The 16,395-nt window shown below is 35.6% G+C and overlaps 2 protein-coding genes across 8 annotated transcripts; one reads left to right on the forward strand and one right to left on the reverse strand.

The window, feature by feature from the left end:
* Positions 1 to 1,811: 1,811 nt before the first annotated feature.
* On the reverse strand, positions 1,812 to 10,543 carry LOC128205158 (ubiquinol-cytochrome-c reductase complex assembly factor 1-like). 3 transcript variants are annotated; one of them, XM_052906608.1, is made up of 10 exons: positions 10,457 to 10,543; positions 9,975 to 10,162; positions 9,042 to 9,161; positions 7,750 to 7,822; positions 7,189 to 7,246; positions 6,677 to 6,785; positions 6,224 to 6,307; positions 3,926 to 4,042; positions 3,661 to 3,732; positions 1,812 to 2,688 (listed from the first exon to the last, which is right to left on the reverse strand). In XM_052906608.1, the coding sequence occupies exons 2-10, from the start codon at positions 10,086 to 10,088 to the stop codon at positions 2,611 to 2,613; spliced, it is 825 nt and encodes a 274-aa protein (XP_052762568.1). In that variant the 5' UTR covers positions 10,089 to 10,162; positions 10,457 to 10,543; the 3' UTR covers positions 1,812 to 2,610. The 3 variants fall into 3 exon arrangements, with proteins under 3 accessions (XP_052762568.1, XP_052762569.1, XP_052762570.1); XM_052906609.1 differs by having other exon boundaries at positions 10,443 to 10,534; XM_052906610.1 differs by having other exon boundaries at positions 10,507 to 10,530.
* A 164-nt stretch (positions 10,544 to 10,707) lies between these two features.
* On the forward strand, positions 10,708 to 15,782 carry LOC128205106 (lipid droplet-associated hydrolase-like). Of its 5 annotated transcripts, XM_052906536.1 has the most exons (5): positions 10,736 to 10,750; positions 11,523 to 11,640; positions 11,978 to 12,047; positions 12,651 to 12,819; positions 13,185 to 15,782. In XM_052906536.1, exons 4-5 carry the CDS (start codon positions 12,720 to 12,722, stop codon positions 13,844 to 13,846), a joined length of 762 nt encoding a protein of 253 aa, XP_052762496.1. In that variant the 5' UTR covers positions 10,736 to 10,750; positions 11,523 to 11,640; positions 11,978 to 12,047; positions 12,651 to 12,719; the 3' UTR covers positions 13,847 to 15,782. The 5 variants fall into 5 exon arrangements, with proteins under 5 accessions (XP_052762494.1, XP_052762496.1, XP_052762495.1 ...); XM_052906534.1 differs by lacking the exon at positions 11,978 to 12,047 and having other exon boundaries at positions 10,708 to 10,750; positions 12,685 to 12,819; XM_052906535.1 differs by lacking the exons at positions 10,736 to 10,750; positions 11,978 to 12,047 and adding an exon at positions 10,991 to 11,089 and having other exon boundaries at positions 12,685 to 12,819.
* Positions 15,783 to 16,395: the final 613 nt, after the last annotated feature.

The raw sequence follows: 16,395 nt of genomic DNA on the forward strand, positions 1-16,395 counted from the left end.
AAATTAAATGTCTTCAACCTTAACATGTTGCATTTCAAAGCAAACAAACCAATGTTCATTTTTCTCAAATTATGACTTTACACACCATTTCTAAATATTCAAGTTTCAGCATTGAAATTTAATGACCGACATATGAAGTTGCCAGCATTTTTAAACTTCATGAGGACTTTTGTGCCCTCGTGTTTTATTCGTTTTATAAACACGAGTAAGAATGTTCATGATTTAAGGGGTCTCGGAATTAGACTGACTTGTAATCGGAATATGTAAATGCTACTCCACCCATAAGGCATAAAAACACGTTTGGTTCGGGTTACCCAACCCTACCTACGAATAGGCGCCGACCCTAAAAAAAGCCTACATACCCTTCCTATTCCTGAAAAAGCATGTTACCCTAACCAAACCATTTTTGGCTTAACCAAGTTTATTGAAATTATACAACCATGTTATAATGAACAACGTTCAATGAATGGCGTGCGGTTGAAGTGATAAGCGTTGTAATTTATCCGCACACAACTTACTGAACGCTTATACTATGCATTCTTGTTACTATTCCGATATTTGGGGGTGATGTTTAGCCTACAACAAAGGAACCACACTCAGACATGGTGCGGTGTGCGTTTCTTACCTCGTGTAAAATGTTTTTTACAATTCCTGCATTCAGAAAACATTTGTTTCCAAGTCAACTTATGTCCGTGCAATTGAATGAATTTGACGGGATCTTGGTACTTGTAACCATCATCATTCAAGGGGCAATTATTAAAGCCAGTTATGGGCCTTGGAAGTTTTAACTCTCATTTAAGGGTCATAATTTGACAATCATTTAAGCCAGTTATAGGCCTTGAAAGTTCTAACTCTCATCATTAAAGGGACAACACTTGGCAATTATTAAAGCCAGTTATGGGCCTCGAAATGTCTAACTCTGATCATTAAAGGGACAACACTTGGCAATTATTAAAGCCAGTTATGGGCATTGAAAGTTCTAACTCTCGTCATTATAGGGACAACACTTGGCAATTATTAAAGCCAGTTATGGGCCTCGAAAGTTCTAACTCTCATCATTAAAGGGACAACACTTGGCAATTATTAAAGCCAGTTATGGGCCTCGAAAGTTTTAACTCTCATCATTATAGGGACAACACTTGGCAATTATTAAAGCCAGTTATGGGCCTCGAAAGTTTTAACTCTCACCATTAAAGGGACAACACTTGGCAATTATTAAAGCCAGTTATGGGCCTTGAAAGTTCTAACTCTCATCATTAAAGGGACAACACTTGGCAATTTTTAAAGCCAGTTATGGGCCTTGAAAGTTTTAACTCTCGTCATTAAAGGGACAACACTTCGCAATTATTAAAGCCAGTTATGGGCCTTGAAAGTTCTAACCCTCGTCATTAAAGGGACAACACTTGGCAATTATTAAAGCCAGTTATGGGCCTTGAAAGTTCTAACTCTCGTCATTAAAGAGACAACACTTGGCAATTATTAAAACCAGAGTTATGTGTCCTGGTACCATGGCAACATGTGTACCATCAGTTACATGGATGTGACCACGGTCAGAGAGTTTACAAACAACAATGCCGACCATACAAATGGTAAGACAATACAGTACATAAACTAAAGAATATGTTGCTGATGACACACTGAATATATTGACCTGTACTGATAAGAAAATAGACTCTGTTATTAATAGTTATCTGCACAGAGGACAGCTGCAGTTTGCTTCCTAGCCCATATACTACATTGTATACATCATTTATATATTGATTCAATGTAACCAGACTTTTTTTAGGAAAAAAACAACTCAACTATGGCAATAACCCTTTCAAAGCATCAAGTACTGACTGTTTTCAATAATAACAGGCATTTATATACAGTTAAAATGAAAAATAAAACAAAATACTGTAGATATTTACATTTCATTGTAACACAAAAATACTAGTCATCATAAGGAAACAGATTTTGTGCAATGTGAAAACATGCATTTTTAATAAATTAATAAACAAAACACAAAACCTATAACAAAAATGTATCAGTCTGCAAGTTTTTTCTTACCAGGAAACTATAACTGCCCTACAAAAAGCATGTTAATTGCAGGGAAATAAACAACAGAAGTTTGAAAACTTAAGTTTAAATGAGGATAATAACATTTCATTGATAAATTTATCCATGCATGCTTTTATCCATACTAGAACAATAGCTCAGGCATCGCAAGTAAGTCTTTTAATCAAAGATTCCAAAGTGAATTTGCAAAAAACTCCACCAGCTACTTTGGTAAAACTGCTCAGGATATGACCTGTGGTTTTACTTTCCACCGGCTTTGACCCCGCTGATAACGTTGTTGTTGTTTACATTATACCGCCTTATAGACACATCTTTCATAAATCCATTCATTCTATTTAATGTATGCTGATATGCTCATATGATCTATTGTTGTCATGACACCAAACTTTCCAACAGATCCCTGTCGTGTCAGTTTCACCTGGACAGCAGTTCTTTACTGTTTCTGCCACTTCTTGTATCCCATTTCCAGAGTAGTGTAACAATGATGGTTTGATTCTCACAAGAACTCTTGTTACACTTGCAATGTTTTGTATGATTTCCCACAAGACCCAGTCAGAGTCCCTTGAACAGGAGTTCCTTCTTCCCCGCCTCCTCCAGTATCCGGTATGTCTCTGGAGGTATCTTGGTTCCCTGTAGTGGTAATAATGTAATATTTTACAGGTTGTATTTATTACATGATAGATACATCTTTGGCAAATTTTTGGTTTTAGCAAATTTTACAAATTTAGAAATTGTGACATCATTTTTACAGCTATAAGAGTGCAACAGTGACTGTAACATTTGGCCAAGGTTTTAAATGCCACCTGAGAAATTCATAAACTACTGTGACAATTAGATGCTCAAAATTTTAGCTTCAAAAATCATTGATGTACTTTAAAATTCTTCAAATTTGATGCAATATGTTTTTGAAATGACTTCAAATTCCATTACTATTCAAAACGTTCATGATATTTTTGTTTTAAAATCTGATGTGGGTCTCTCATCAATTGGTACGAAAACGTATTATCCATTCAATAAATATTTAAAAAAAAACCTTAAAAATAGAATGCTTTTGTTTTGATAGAAAACTGATGTCTCACCGTATAAGATTTACAAGGGAAGATTACTGGGGAAACAAGTTCCCAGAGATATAAATACCACGCTGTACAACACTTCACATTGCCATCCATGATTGTTCTAACGTTTCATTCAATTCCTACCTTTAGTTTCCAAGTTATAGTTCAAGGAGAGATCTTGGGCAAAATATACCAACATTCCAGCAAACCTAATAAAGCTTGAATGGGAACCTCATTCACATGCAAGCACCAGCCGACTAGTAATGCCAGGAATGGAATAGTCATGTATATACAGTTATTTTTGCTCTCTGTTTTTACCCCGATCACCTTACCATTGCAGTTCCAAGTTAATTACTTCAAAGACAAAATTTGATCATTTTTCAAAACTTCCTGAAACATGCAAGCTTTCAGTTACCTTCCATCAATATTTTGCAATTCTTAAATTTATGCCATAAAAACATTTCACATAAATGTTGCTTTTTGCCAGTCTAAAAAGGAGTCCCTCCTTTAAGAGAGAAAAATCTATTAGCTTTAACCACACAAATACCTTGAGAGGGTAGAATGGTATTAGCCCTTTCACCAGTAGGTCTTGACTAGGTATGAGCTGGAGGCCGCGCACCTGAAAGGCAGAACAAACCAATCTGAAATACATTCCATCAAACATATTGATCACCAAACAACAACACAATCATTTATTTTTTTTGATAATTGTAACAGACCACTCACGCTGCTCTTTGTCTAAGTGTGGTGCAGGTGAGAACTCGGAACACCTCAAAACAAAGCCAGCTCAACATCAAGCATCCCCTACAAACCTGTTTCCGTATATAGTGGACCATAATCTCCAGATGTACGGGGTCTATGTCAGGTTGGTGGTGGTAAAGAGCCCTCCATATTGCAGCCGCCAGGTGACGGTCATCACCAAGGATACCCTGGAATGTATATCACATGGAACATGTACATGTATATCTGTCTGCAGTAATGAGCTATCTTCCTGCACGAACATTGGAACATTGAGATTCTATCTTGCAAATCAATTGAGCATGCACCAACGTAGGAACCAATCCTGATATTTACATTCTTCTTGGCCTATTCTAATAGTTTGGAATGTAAGTTGTAGAAATATCTGAGGTAATTTAAAAGAAAAACAAGAGCTGTCACAGAGACAGCGCTTGACTATTCCACCACTTTTCAGTGTAAGGATTGAAAAGTATTGGCGAAACATGCATGGATCACTGTTAGATGAGATTTCAATGCAATACATGATGTGCGGAGATATTAACATAAATGTGGTTACATGCAAAATTTTAACCAGAATTTTTAAGTGTAATAGTAAAGGGCCATTATTTGCAAAACACAGTTATCTAACTTGATTATTCAATTAGGTTGGGTGGTTAAATACCATTGTATAAAGTCTCAATGCAATACATCAAGTAGTTGCTGAGATATTATCCTATGTGTGCTAACATGCAAGACCTTAACCGAATTTCTAAGTCGCATCATAAAGGGGCAAAAATTATATAATATGAAAGATAGAGTTATCTTACTTGATTAAATAAGAAGGTTAAATGGTTGGGAGCCTGTGTGTAAAGTTTCAATGCAATACATGATGTATTTGCTGAAGCATTAACTTAAAAGTGGTTACATGCAAAACCTTAACCAGAATTTCTATGTTGAATAAAAAAGGGGCCATTATTTGAATTTAATGCAAACTAGAGTTATCTTACTTGGTTATTTAAGTAGATTGGATGATTGAGTAACATTTTATAAAGTCTCAATGCAATTCATCCAGTAGTTGCTGAGATATTTACCTATGTGTGTGCTTACATGCAAAACCTTAACCAGAATTTCTGAGTCGAATAATAAAGGGCAATTATTTGCATTAAATGCAAACTAGAGTTATCTAACTTGGTAAATTAAGTAGGTTGGGTGGTTGAGTACCATTGTATCAAGTCTCAATGCAATAACTCAAGCAGTTGCTGAGATATTAACCTATGTGTGCTTGCATGCAAAACCTTAACCAGAATTTCTAAGTCAAATAATAAAGGCCTATTATTGGCATTAAATGCAAAGTAGAGTTATCAAAACTTAGTTAATTAAGTAGGTTGGATGGTTGAATACCATTGTATCAAGTCTCAATGCAATACCTCAAGTAGTTGCTGAGATATTAACATATGTGTGCTTGCACGCAAAACCTTAACCAGAATTTCTAAGTTAAATAATAAAGACCTATTATTGGCATTAAATGCAAACTAGAGTTATCAAAACTTGGTTAATTAAGTAGGTTGGATGGTTGAGTACCATTGTATAAAGTCTCAATGCAATACCTCAAGTAGTTCCTGAGATATTAACCTATGTGTGCTTGCACGCAAAACCTTAACCAAGAGGTGACGCCGACGCCGACGCAGACGCTTGGATGAGTAGTATAGCTCTCCTTATTCTTTGTCTAGTCAAGCTAAAATTGAATATGTTTGAAACTTCTTTGCCAATGGGTAAATAATGTTGTGCCTGTCCAATCAGAACACAGAGGTATATAAAAAATAATTATGTAATAATTAGTGATGTTCCGATGATCGATTATAATTGAAAATCGATTGGTTAGGCCTGAAATCGGCGACAATCGATTGTATTTGGTTATAATTGATCATCGAAAAAAAAATTGAAAAAAATATAAGTAAGTGTTGAGACGTTATCTTAAACAAAATGGCAGATGAAAGCCACAATGAGCAAGTAAAAATGAACTATTTTTTAAATAACACTTAATTACTTCAATCATAGACATAACGTATATATGCATATAATGATTAAGAGTTTAATAATGTGCATGAATAAAACTTCACTTTAAGTTTTATCTAGTATTTTAAAAAACTGATTGTACTATCAATAATCGGTTAATTCCCAACACTAGTTATAATGCTGCGAAATTCATGCACATTATCATCATTTTCTTTGTAGAGAAGTCTACGGCAATGTAATTATTACCACCATAATTTATGTATAAAATGAATGGAATATACATTCTAGTATCTGGGTGTGTTCATGATACCCATAACTTCTAGTCACTATTCAAGCCAATTTTCAACCCTATATATTCAAATTGCCCGAGGCCATACCTCATCGTAGTTCATACAGCCGGTGAGGAACTGTTCGTGGAGGATCTCCAGATCGTCTTTCTGCACCTTCAGGTTAACCTCTTTCTGCAAAATAGAAGATTAGAATGTGGCAAACTGTTGCGTGCGGCTGGATATGCATGCCAGGTTTCCCTGCATGGTCAAACTTTTCTCTATTTTAAACTAACTAGAGGGCTATTGAAGACAATATGATTTTATAGAATGTTTTCCTTATTCTGTGAAACTCTTCGCCAGTTGTCTGCCTTATGCAGCATACATGTAGCAGGTACCTCCATATTAAAGCCACTTATTATAGAACTGAAGACTGAGTAGTTTTTCATATCCTGGAATAAGATGTCTTTATGATGACAGACAATCGTACAAGTGACTTAATTTTGTATCAAAAATAAAAATTGGCTCCTTTTTTCACACTGATAAAACAATGCGAGATCTTACTGCAACAGCGTCTGTTTTTGTCTTGACATCGTCCAACAACCCTTTCACCATCCAAAATCGGGCCAACTTCCCCTCCTGACCTTCAAGCCGTAGACGAGTACATACCATCCTGAAAGGAAAATAACTTTTAGTTCAAAGAGTGACAAACTATAGCCTCATACTGATCAATCTGGGCCAATTATGGGCAGATGGAGGTTAAAGGGAGACAAACAATATAAATCCATATATTAGGACCCTCAGGGAAAATCCTAGTATTTCAATGTTATAGATCATACTTAAATATATCAAAAGAAACTAAATTCAGCTTCTTTATGCCCATTTTTAAAATTTGCTTTGTCAGTCATCAAATTAAATATATAAATATTTGAAAAATAAAATAAATAAAATTAGGAGCCCCGGGTCAATTTGGGAATGGGGGTTTACACTTATTTTGGTCATTATTTTCAGAGTGAAGTCAGACTTTAGACTCTTCATTAATACGGACTCTGGCCACTGGGACTTGTTGTACTCACCAGAGATGTAAACTGGTCATCTTGTGCCAGGTCTGGAAGGAGTCTGGCATGTTCACATCTACAACATACAGTCAGGTAAACAATTCTTACATTGCATTTTTTTTTACACATTGCTGTCATTGAGACAGTATATATGCAATGCGTATAATAGCCATTTAACAAGCTTTGAAAAAAGTATATAATAACATTCTACACAAATTTCCACTTCTGGATTTAAACAAATAAGTGCAAGTTTAATAATGTTGCCTTAGTTCGCAATTATTAATATTGCTTGGTTGTTAGTAGAAATACTTGCATACGCTTAACAACATGGGTAGAATGTCCAAGATTTGAAGAGTGAAATGTTATTTTATTATTCAACGTAAAGATTAAGCTAGTGTCTAACGATATTCTACAAAAATAATAAAGAAAAATATCTGAGAAAGCACCTAGCAGATCTACAACTCTACCTAGGCATGTATTTAAACAATTGTAACATGTCACAAGGGTGTGCTTATAGTCGGTCTTAATACTGGTGTAATTGTAGGAGATGGTACCATGGTTATCAAAATCATTAAGTACCTTTCCAGATATTGTTGTACATGACTGCCTCTGCCACCGACAGGTAAAGTCTGTAACCAGCTAGCTGGATAATCTGCGATGACAAATGTCAAAATTAAGGATACAAAACTAGCAGTATAGAGATGAGAATATATCATTAAAGGCTTAAAACAACACATTCAATCTTTCCCCTTCCATAACTGACCAAAAAAACATCAGCTCAATCCGAATAATTTGAATGCTGAAAGTGTGATGATAAAATATCTTTGAAATTGAACCATTTTATCTTCAATTTCAAAAGCATTTATATCAAGAGAAGAAAGCCCTGACGCGCCATACCAAACCAGTTTCGAAATGCCTGAGGCCATGCTGTGTGCTGTGAAGAGCCGAGAACAATTAAGACCAGATATTTTACAAAAGTCAAGAAGTTTGTTATTTGTCACAGGGTAGGAAAAATGTGCAGCCAGACCTCGACTCGAACCCAGGACCCCTCCCTAACTGACAGGGCGAGTGCTCTACTGTCTGAGCTACCAGATCGCTTACACACCAGCTCAACACCTATATAGGTATCGTATTGTTTAGAGGAAGTGAATTTAGATTGTTCGGTGCTAATATTTGAACATTTATAATGAGTTCCCTACAAATATGTTCTTAAAAACCCATTTATTAATATTCTTATTCTTATAGCAATATGTAGTATATAAAGTCTTTATGATGAATACATGTCCCAAACCTGATTGAAACTAATTTGGGCTGCTTTAGTGTATGTTTATTACATCTAACAAATGCTTTTATATTCAATATTAAATCAAGTCTAATGAAGGTTGTTAGTACATTCAAATTTTCATTATAAGCATTCTTAGCAGTATTTATTTCTATCAATTGTTAGACCTAGTCTTAAAAAACTATGTTCACATTCCAAATAAACACTGACCTATGCATGATTAACTTGTAACTTATATTTCTATTCTATTTTTTTATAAACACGTTAATATGTATCTACAGACTACATGCAACAGACACTCAATCTACACACTCAATCAATTTCAAAATTATGCAACATTTTATAAATGCTGCAAAGAGAATATCTGATCCTTAAAGAGATTTCATATAGGACTGGTTGAACATTCCTCAATCTTTATTGTTCAGGTTTTTTAGAGGTCCTGATTTCATTTTCTTGTGGCCACTTCAGCAGTGGAAAGCAGTTGTTATTCATGTATGTGCTGACCAAGTGTGTAACTGTAAAGGTTATATGTCTTATCAAACAACAAAGTAAAAACAAATGTTTCTTAGCAGTTCAAAAGCTGACTCACCTCGGGGTAGTACCTCATGCCACCCTTAAAGCCAATTCTCTGTAACATCTGGTTCACGTAACTCACATGTTCCTCTTCTTGTATTTCCTGCCTCTGGGCAACCACTGTGCTCATAGTCCTCTAAAATGTGGATAAATTAAATAACAATGCAAAACCTGGGACTGATTACTAATCCTACTCCCAGAACAAACATATAACACAATACATACGCTACATTTTTAACTCGACTGTTAAACTGTTATTTTGTGTGCATTTACACTTGCTTAATAAATAAACTTAATTGCATTAGTAATTTAAATACTATATATTCACATTGTCTACTATTTTAATTCCACCTGGTAGCTTACATGGTTAGCTACAATAATGAGCGATCAGGGATACAGTTTTTATTATTTTGACATTTCTTATGTATCCCTGTAACGCTACAACTCTCTACCATTTAACACTGAGCGAAATAATACATAGTAATATTATGCATCGATGTTGAATAATAACGACAAAATTGTTCAATATATACCTGACAGTGATCTAAACTGGATTGAATTTGTCATTAGAGTCATTATTTTCACATAAATTATATATTCTGGGTCATGAATACCCTTTTAAACATGTACACAACCTGTCAGAATTGTCCCAGATTTACAGATATCGGAATACTTGATAAAAAATCAACATATATTTAGAAGTGTTTTATGATATCTGAATATGTTTTTTGGCATAATGACAAAAATAAATATGTGTTTAATAGTAGGCAATAATATTTTCGTAGAAATTTGAATTTATAACGGAGATATTTTCAAAATTGTGGCCATGAGGATTCTCTGCGCAAGGAACGTTCGCTACTTTTTGCTGGGATGGTGGACGTCACAAGTCTGCCAAAGTCAAAAAAATTGTCAAAAGACTTGTTGACGGTCATTTAGGCGGACAACTTACATGGTCAGCATGTTCAGTTGCCATAAGGACTGGTGAAGTTCGTAGCCATGATTTTGCTGCATAGAGCCTCAAGCCTTGAGACCGCAGAGCACGATAAACTGACATCTTCATCATTTGTGTTGCCTTGTTATCACAAAGTCTCTCACTTGTCTTTGTTTATAATTTCTCACAGCACTCAATGTCTGAAACTGTGTAAGTTTGAAACATAAATCATTCATGAACATTTAAATAAAAATATTATCCGAATTATTTTCCTTCTATAACACAACAGTATGTATTGCTATTACACAGAATGGTAAAACAACCTTTTCGGATTAATCATTTCATAACACCAAATTTTGCATTTACATAACCATGTACCCCACCCACAATTTTAGCATTGTCATTGATTCAACTTTACTTTACAGTTCAGTAAGTTCATCGAACAGATAATGATATTAAAGAAAACAAGTATAAGCTTCTTTTTACATGAATTTCATTACATTAAAGAAGCTTGTTTCTCTGAGTTCTCATACGAAATATTTCACATTGCGTTTGACGTTTGAGTAAGCACAAGTGGCCCACTTACATCATTGACAAATGATAATGTAAAAGTCTATGTAGTAGCAAATACAAAGTTTATGAATCTGTATTTTTTGTATGCATCAACTAATTTTCAGGAGAAACTGTTTTTTTTATTTCAATCACAAAATAATTTACATTTTGTCATTGACATAAGCGATGGTACAAAGTTCGTACCTATACACTTTCACCCCAGTACGTTGGGATCTAAGAAGGTAAGTTTGTTTAATAAAAAACTTATGCATACAAAAACAATTACTTAAATAGATCGACAGATTTTTACGATTGTTTATTTGTCAGATCCTTCAGCGGTTAGGGGTTATGGGGTCAGATTTTGAATGTCTATTATTTTAGTCTTAACTTATCCTCCTAATCCTAAATTCGCTCTGTTTATTACCAGCGGTGTAGAGAGAATTATTAACTGTTTGTCATGTTCATTTAATTACATGTAAATCAGTGGAAATGGTCGAGGGATTAATACATCAGAAGGTCTGCTGGGGGTTCAATCACCACTGGGAGTTTCTTTGATGATTTAAGTGTTGGTTATTAACCAGGTATGGTCACAGGGGCAGGTTGCGTTGTTTTGACACATCACGCCCCCGTCCGTTCAAATGATAAAAAAAAAACCGGACGGGGGTGTGATGTGTCAAAACAACGCAACCTGCTCATGTGGGTATGGTTAATCATGGTTCTTATTGTCAATTGTTTATCAGTCCAAAACCGAGAAATATGATCTTAATGGATTATACCCACTGTAGTTTTACAGTATTACTATTAGCTATTGTAGTATAAACCTAGATTGGATAAGAAACAGCGGAGCAACTGGCAATTAGTCATGAATAATTGCATGTACATAGCAGATAATAAAACTAAATAAATAGGTTACCATTATTAATAGGATTAATTTGCCAGTATAATTATAAACTTGACATACAACAAATTTTACCTTTATCTTAATGTACAATGCAAGTGTGTACTTGTTCACAGATGGCTGCCAGTCGCAATCGCTGGATGGAATTTCAACCCATACTGGGAATGCCAACATGCCTCCTCAAGTACGGGAAAGTCCAGTCAGACACACAGACAGTTATACTTGTTATTCCAGGTGGGTGTTTATCATATCTGGTATTTATAATCTTGAAATAACATGTGGGTGGGTGTTTTCTAAATTTTATCTTGTTATTTCAGGCAAGTGAAAGTTTTCTAAATCTTGTCATTCAAGGCGAGTGTGTTTTCTAAATCTAATTTTGCTATTCCTGGCGAGTGTATTTACTAAATCATATCTTGTTATTCCAGGCGAGTGTGTATTCCAAATCTTATCTTATTATTCGAGGCGAGTGTGTTTCTAAATCATATCTTGTTATTCCAGGCGAGTGTGTATTCCAAATCTTATCTTATTATTCGAGGCGAGTGTGTTTCTAAATCTTATCTTTTTCTTCCAGGTGAGTGTGTTTTCTCGTATCTTGTTATTCCAGGTGTGTGTATTTTCCAAATCTTATCTTGTTATTCCAGGTGAGTGTGTTTTCTAAATCGTATCTTTAATTATTCCAGGCGAGTTTGTTCTCTAAATTGTATCTTGTTATCCCAGTCGAGTGTATTTTCCAAATCATATCTTATTATTCCAGGCGAATGTATTTTCTTAATCGTATCTTGTTATTCCAGACGAGCCTGTTCTCTTATTCGTATCTTATTATTCCAGGCGAATGTATTTTCTTATTCGTATCTTGTTATTCCAGTCGAGTGTGTTTTCTGTTATATCTTGTTATTCCAGTCGAGTGTGTTTTCTGTTATATCTTGTTGTTCCAGTCGAGTGTGTTTTATTCATCCTATCTTGTTGTTCAAGGCGAGTGTGTAATCTTAACCTTCTGCAACCGAATGTATAAAACCGTGATAAGTTGTCCAGAGGCTATCATTTAGTTGCACATTGGATTGGTTAATAGTAATTGTTGGATGAATATTGACAAGTCAATTTTTTCTTTGGCTTACTTGGACCAAACCAAGGAACTTACCTGTTTTATAGAAATGTCCAGGTAAATAAATGTTTTGTTCTGTTCATAATCAAGTACATTAATTTTGTATGTAAAAATCCTGAATGATAAATACAAATACTTTCAGGTACACTGTACGTCATGCTGTTTTTGTTTACCAGGCAACCCGGGAGTGATAGAGTATTATGACTGTTTTATGGAGGAGCTGTACAGGCGACTAGAAGGCCGGGTACCAGTGTGGGGGGTGTCTCATGCTGGCCATGTTCAACCCCCAGACGGGAACCAACAGCTATATGGTATATGAATAACTTATATTTATGTTAAAGATTCTAATAGCATTTCTATGGCATACTGGTGATGAAGCTTATAACTGAAACATTTCTCTCCCAAATATAATGTCAGACCATGGACATTCATTATGAAGATAGTAATCTGTTATAAACGAGTCCTGTACAAATAAAGTTTTATAATTAATTTGATGGGACAAAAAAATATGTAAATTGAAAGTTATTGATCTTTTACTAAGGCCCTCTGGTTAAATAAGTGCTGAAGGTGAAGTTCTGAAACAGAATGTTCATAGTTTTGCAGGATAACTTGTAAACTTATCACTTTCAAGATGTGGTAAATACATTCAGAATATGATTTTTGTATCACATTTCAGACAAACTCAGCTATGAAGTATGCACGCTAGAAGGGCAGATCAGACACAAAGTGACCTTCATCAAGGAGAACATTCCAGCAAATGTAAAACTCATTTTCATTGGTCATTCCATAGGCTGCTACATCATTTTGAAAATACTTGACCAATTAGATCACAAGATAAAAAGATGCTTTATGTTGTTTCCCACTATAGAACGAATGGCAGCATCACCAAATGGGCGTGTTTACACGCCAGCCTTAAAATACCTCCGATGGCTAGCCCCATTTCTAGTCAAAGGTGTCTCATATCTACCAGAAAACACAAAACGTTGGTTGATAGAGTGCCACTTCAAGAATGAGGACATACCATCTTGTACACAGTCTGCAACCCTCAGCTTCATCTCACCGTTTAGCGTGAGTAACTCCCTGTACATGGCCCACCAGGAGATGCAGGCGGTTGACAAGCTGGACGTTCCCCTTCTCACCAGACACATGCCCATCCTCAGTTTCTACTTTGGTTCCTGTGACGGCTGGTGCCCGCTGGCGTACGGAGAGGAACTGAGGAGTAGGTTCCCCACTGGAGATATCCGCACATGTGATCAGGGATACAGTCATGCCTATGTGATAGACGCTAGCCCACAAATGGCGGACATTGTCAGTGACTGGGCACAACCCTTCTTGTGATAGAACTATTTATGTAAATAAGTGTTACTTATAAAAGTGTCTGTGTAACTTTCATATTCTTTACTTTTATACTATTGCAAAATATGTACCAAGCTCTAAAGGCCATTTCATCAAGAATTCTAGGAGCCAATTTTAATTAAGAATTTTACATCAGTACAGTTATGCTGTCGGGAATCCCTTCATTGTATGAAACAGCACCTAAGCTTCTTGATGAAATGCCTTTCAAGACAAACAAATGTATACAGATTTTGATTCAACAACTTGAGTAATTCTGTAGTTACCAGGGCCAGACTTTAGCTGAGTTGTGGTCAAGTATTCCTGCAGATTGCTAGTGTCATTGACAGGGTAACACCTCTAGTTTCATAGTGCAAGGTGTAATTGTAAAGGTGTTGGTCTTTCTACTAACATCAACAACATATATACGTCAAAGTTGCTTTGACTCGCTTGCTCTTTGAAGCTCAACATATTTATTTTGGACACTGGCAATTTAAGTATGTAGCTTATTTTTTTTTATTAAAAACACCAGTCCTTAAATACATAAACAACCTATGGACATGCAGTGCAATTTCCATCAATAACCTTTCACTCTGGTAGCCATTTAAATCTCTTACATGAATACATGTAGTTTGATAAGTGATGCACCTGTGTAATAAATAGGGAACAAAAGCATAAAAAGCCATTATTGCCATGACTACCATGATAAAGTAATTTGATCCGAATTTGTTCTTGAAAGGTCAAGGTCATTGGTCGAAGAGATATTTTTCATAGCTTGGCACAAATGTTCACCACATCAACATTATGTAGCAGAGTAAATGTTATCTAATAATTATACAATGTACAACTGTATGCTTGTTATTATTGAGATCAGACTATTTTAATGAGAATAATTCATGAAGGATAGTACTATACTACCAGTGAGTACATGTATGTACATTGTTCAGTACAGTGAATTATTGCTATGAAGGTGAAGTTGTAAACATGTGTTCATCGTGCCTTTTATTTTCGGCTGACATTTTGCTCAAGTACCGGTACTTTTTAGCTTGACTAGGAGTATAAGGAGAGCTATCCTAGTCACCCGAGCGTCGGCGTAACCACTTATGTTAAAGTTTTTGTAAGCGTTTGTGTTCCACCTCAAATATTGACATATGGCTTTGAAACTTTGCACACTTGTTCAACATCATGCCCCCACCCTGTACACTGGAGGAGGTAACTCTATGAAGCATTTTGACAAATTAAGCCCCTTTTTCAACTTAGATTTTACGTTAAAGTTTGCGTACCACCTCAAATATTTTCAAAGTCCATTGACATCTGGCTTTGAAACTTTGCACACTTGTTCAACATCATGCCCCAACCTGTACACAGGAGGAGATAACTCTATCAAGCATTTTGACAAAATTATGCCCCTTTTTCAACTTAGAATTTACGTTAAAGTTTGCGTACCACCTCAAATATTTTCAAAGTCCACTGACATCTGGCTTTGAAACTTTGGGCACTTGTTCACCATCATGCCCCCAACCTGTACACAGGAGGAGGTAACTCTATCAAGCATTTTGACAAAATTATGCCCCTTCTTCTACTTAGAATTTATGTAAAAGTTTGCGTACCACCTCAAATATTTTCAAAGTCCACTGACATCTGGCTTGGAAACTGTGCACGCTTGTTCACCATCATACCCCCTACCTGTACACAGGAGGAGGTAACTCTATCAAGCATTTTGACAAAATTATGCCCCTTTTTCGACTTAGAATTTACGTTAAAGTTTGCGTACCACCTCAAATATTTTCCATTCAATTTATGTAAATATCTCAGCACATTATGTATTGCATTGAAATCTAATTGCCGCCAATGTTAAAGATGACTGTTCAGGCCGCAAATGTTAAAGATGACTGTTCAGGCCGCCAATGTTAAAGATGACTGTTCAGGCCGCCAATGTTAATGATGACTGTTCAGGCCGCCAATGTTAAAGATGACTGTTCAGGCCGCCAATGTTAATGATGACTGTTCAGGCCGCCAATGTTAATGATGACTGTTCAGGCCGCCAATGTTAAAGATGACTGTTCAGGCCGCCAATGTTAAAGATGACTGTTCAGGCCACCAATGTTAATGATGACTGTTCAGGCCGCCAATGTTAATGATGACTGTTCAGGCCGCCAATGTTAAAGATGACTGTTCAGGCCGCCAATGTTAAAGATGACTGTTCAGGCCGCCATTCCTGGGACAATCTGAAGCACCTTAGAGCAGGATTATTTTTGCTTAGCTCATTTATTTTGTTTGGGTAAAAAAAATTAATGTTCCAACTTCAAAAGTTATGATAATTTTAAAGGAAATTATTAAGCTTATAATTCAACATAATTTTGGTGTCAAAACAAGTTATTTGGCTATTAAAATGAAATACAAGTATGATAAATAAAGATGTTCTGCTTATTAAGACTTTACAAGAAAGTCGGGCCAGGAAATTAACAAAATACACTTGCAGCCATCTGTTATGGTCCTACAAATTTCAGACTTAGTTACAACCAAGGTCCTTTAATGAAAGAGGCCCGATGTAT

Source organism: Mya arenaria, chromosome 10 (genome assembly GCF_026914265.1).
Source record: "Mya arenaria isolate MELC-2E11 chromosome 10, ASM2691426v1".
NCBI classification, from domain to species: domain Eukaryota; kingdom Metazoa; phylum Mollusca; class Bivalvia; order Myida; family Myidae; genus Mya; species Mya arenaria.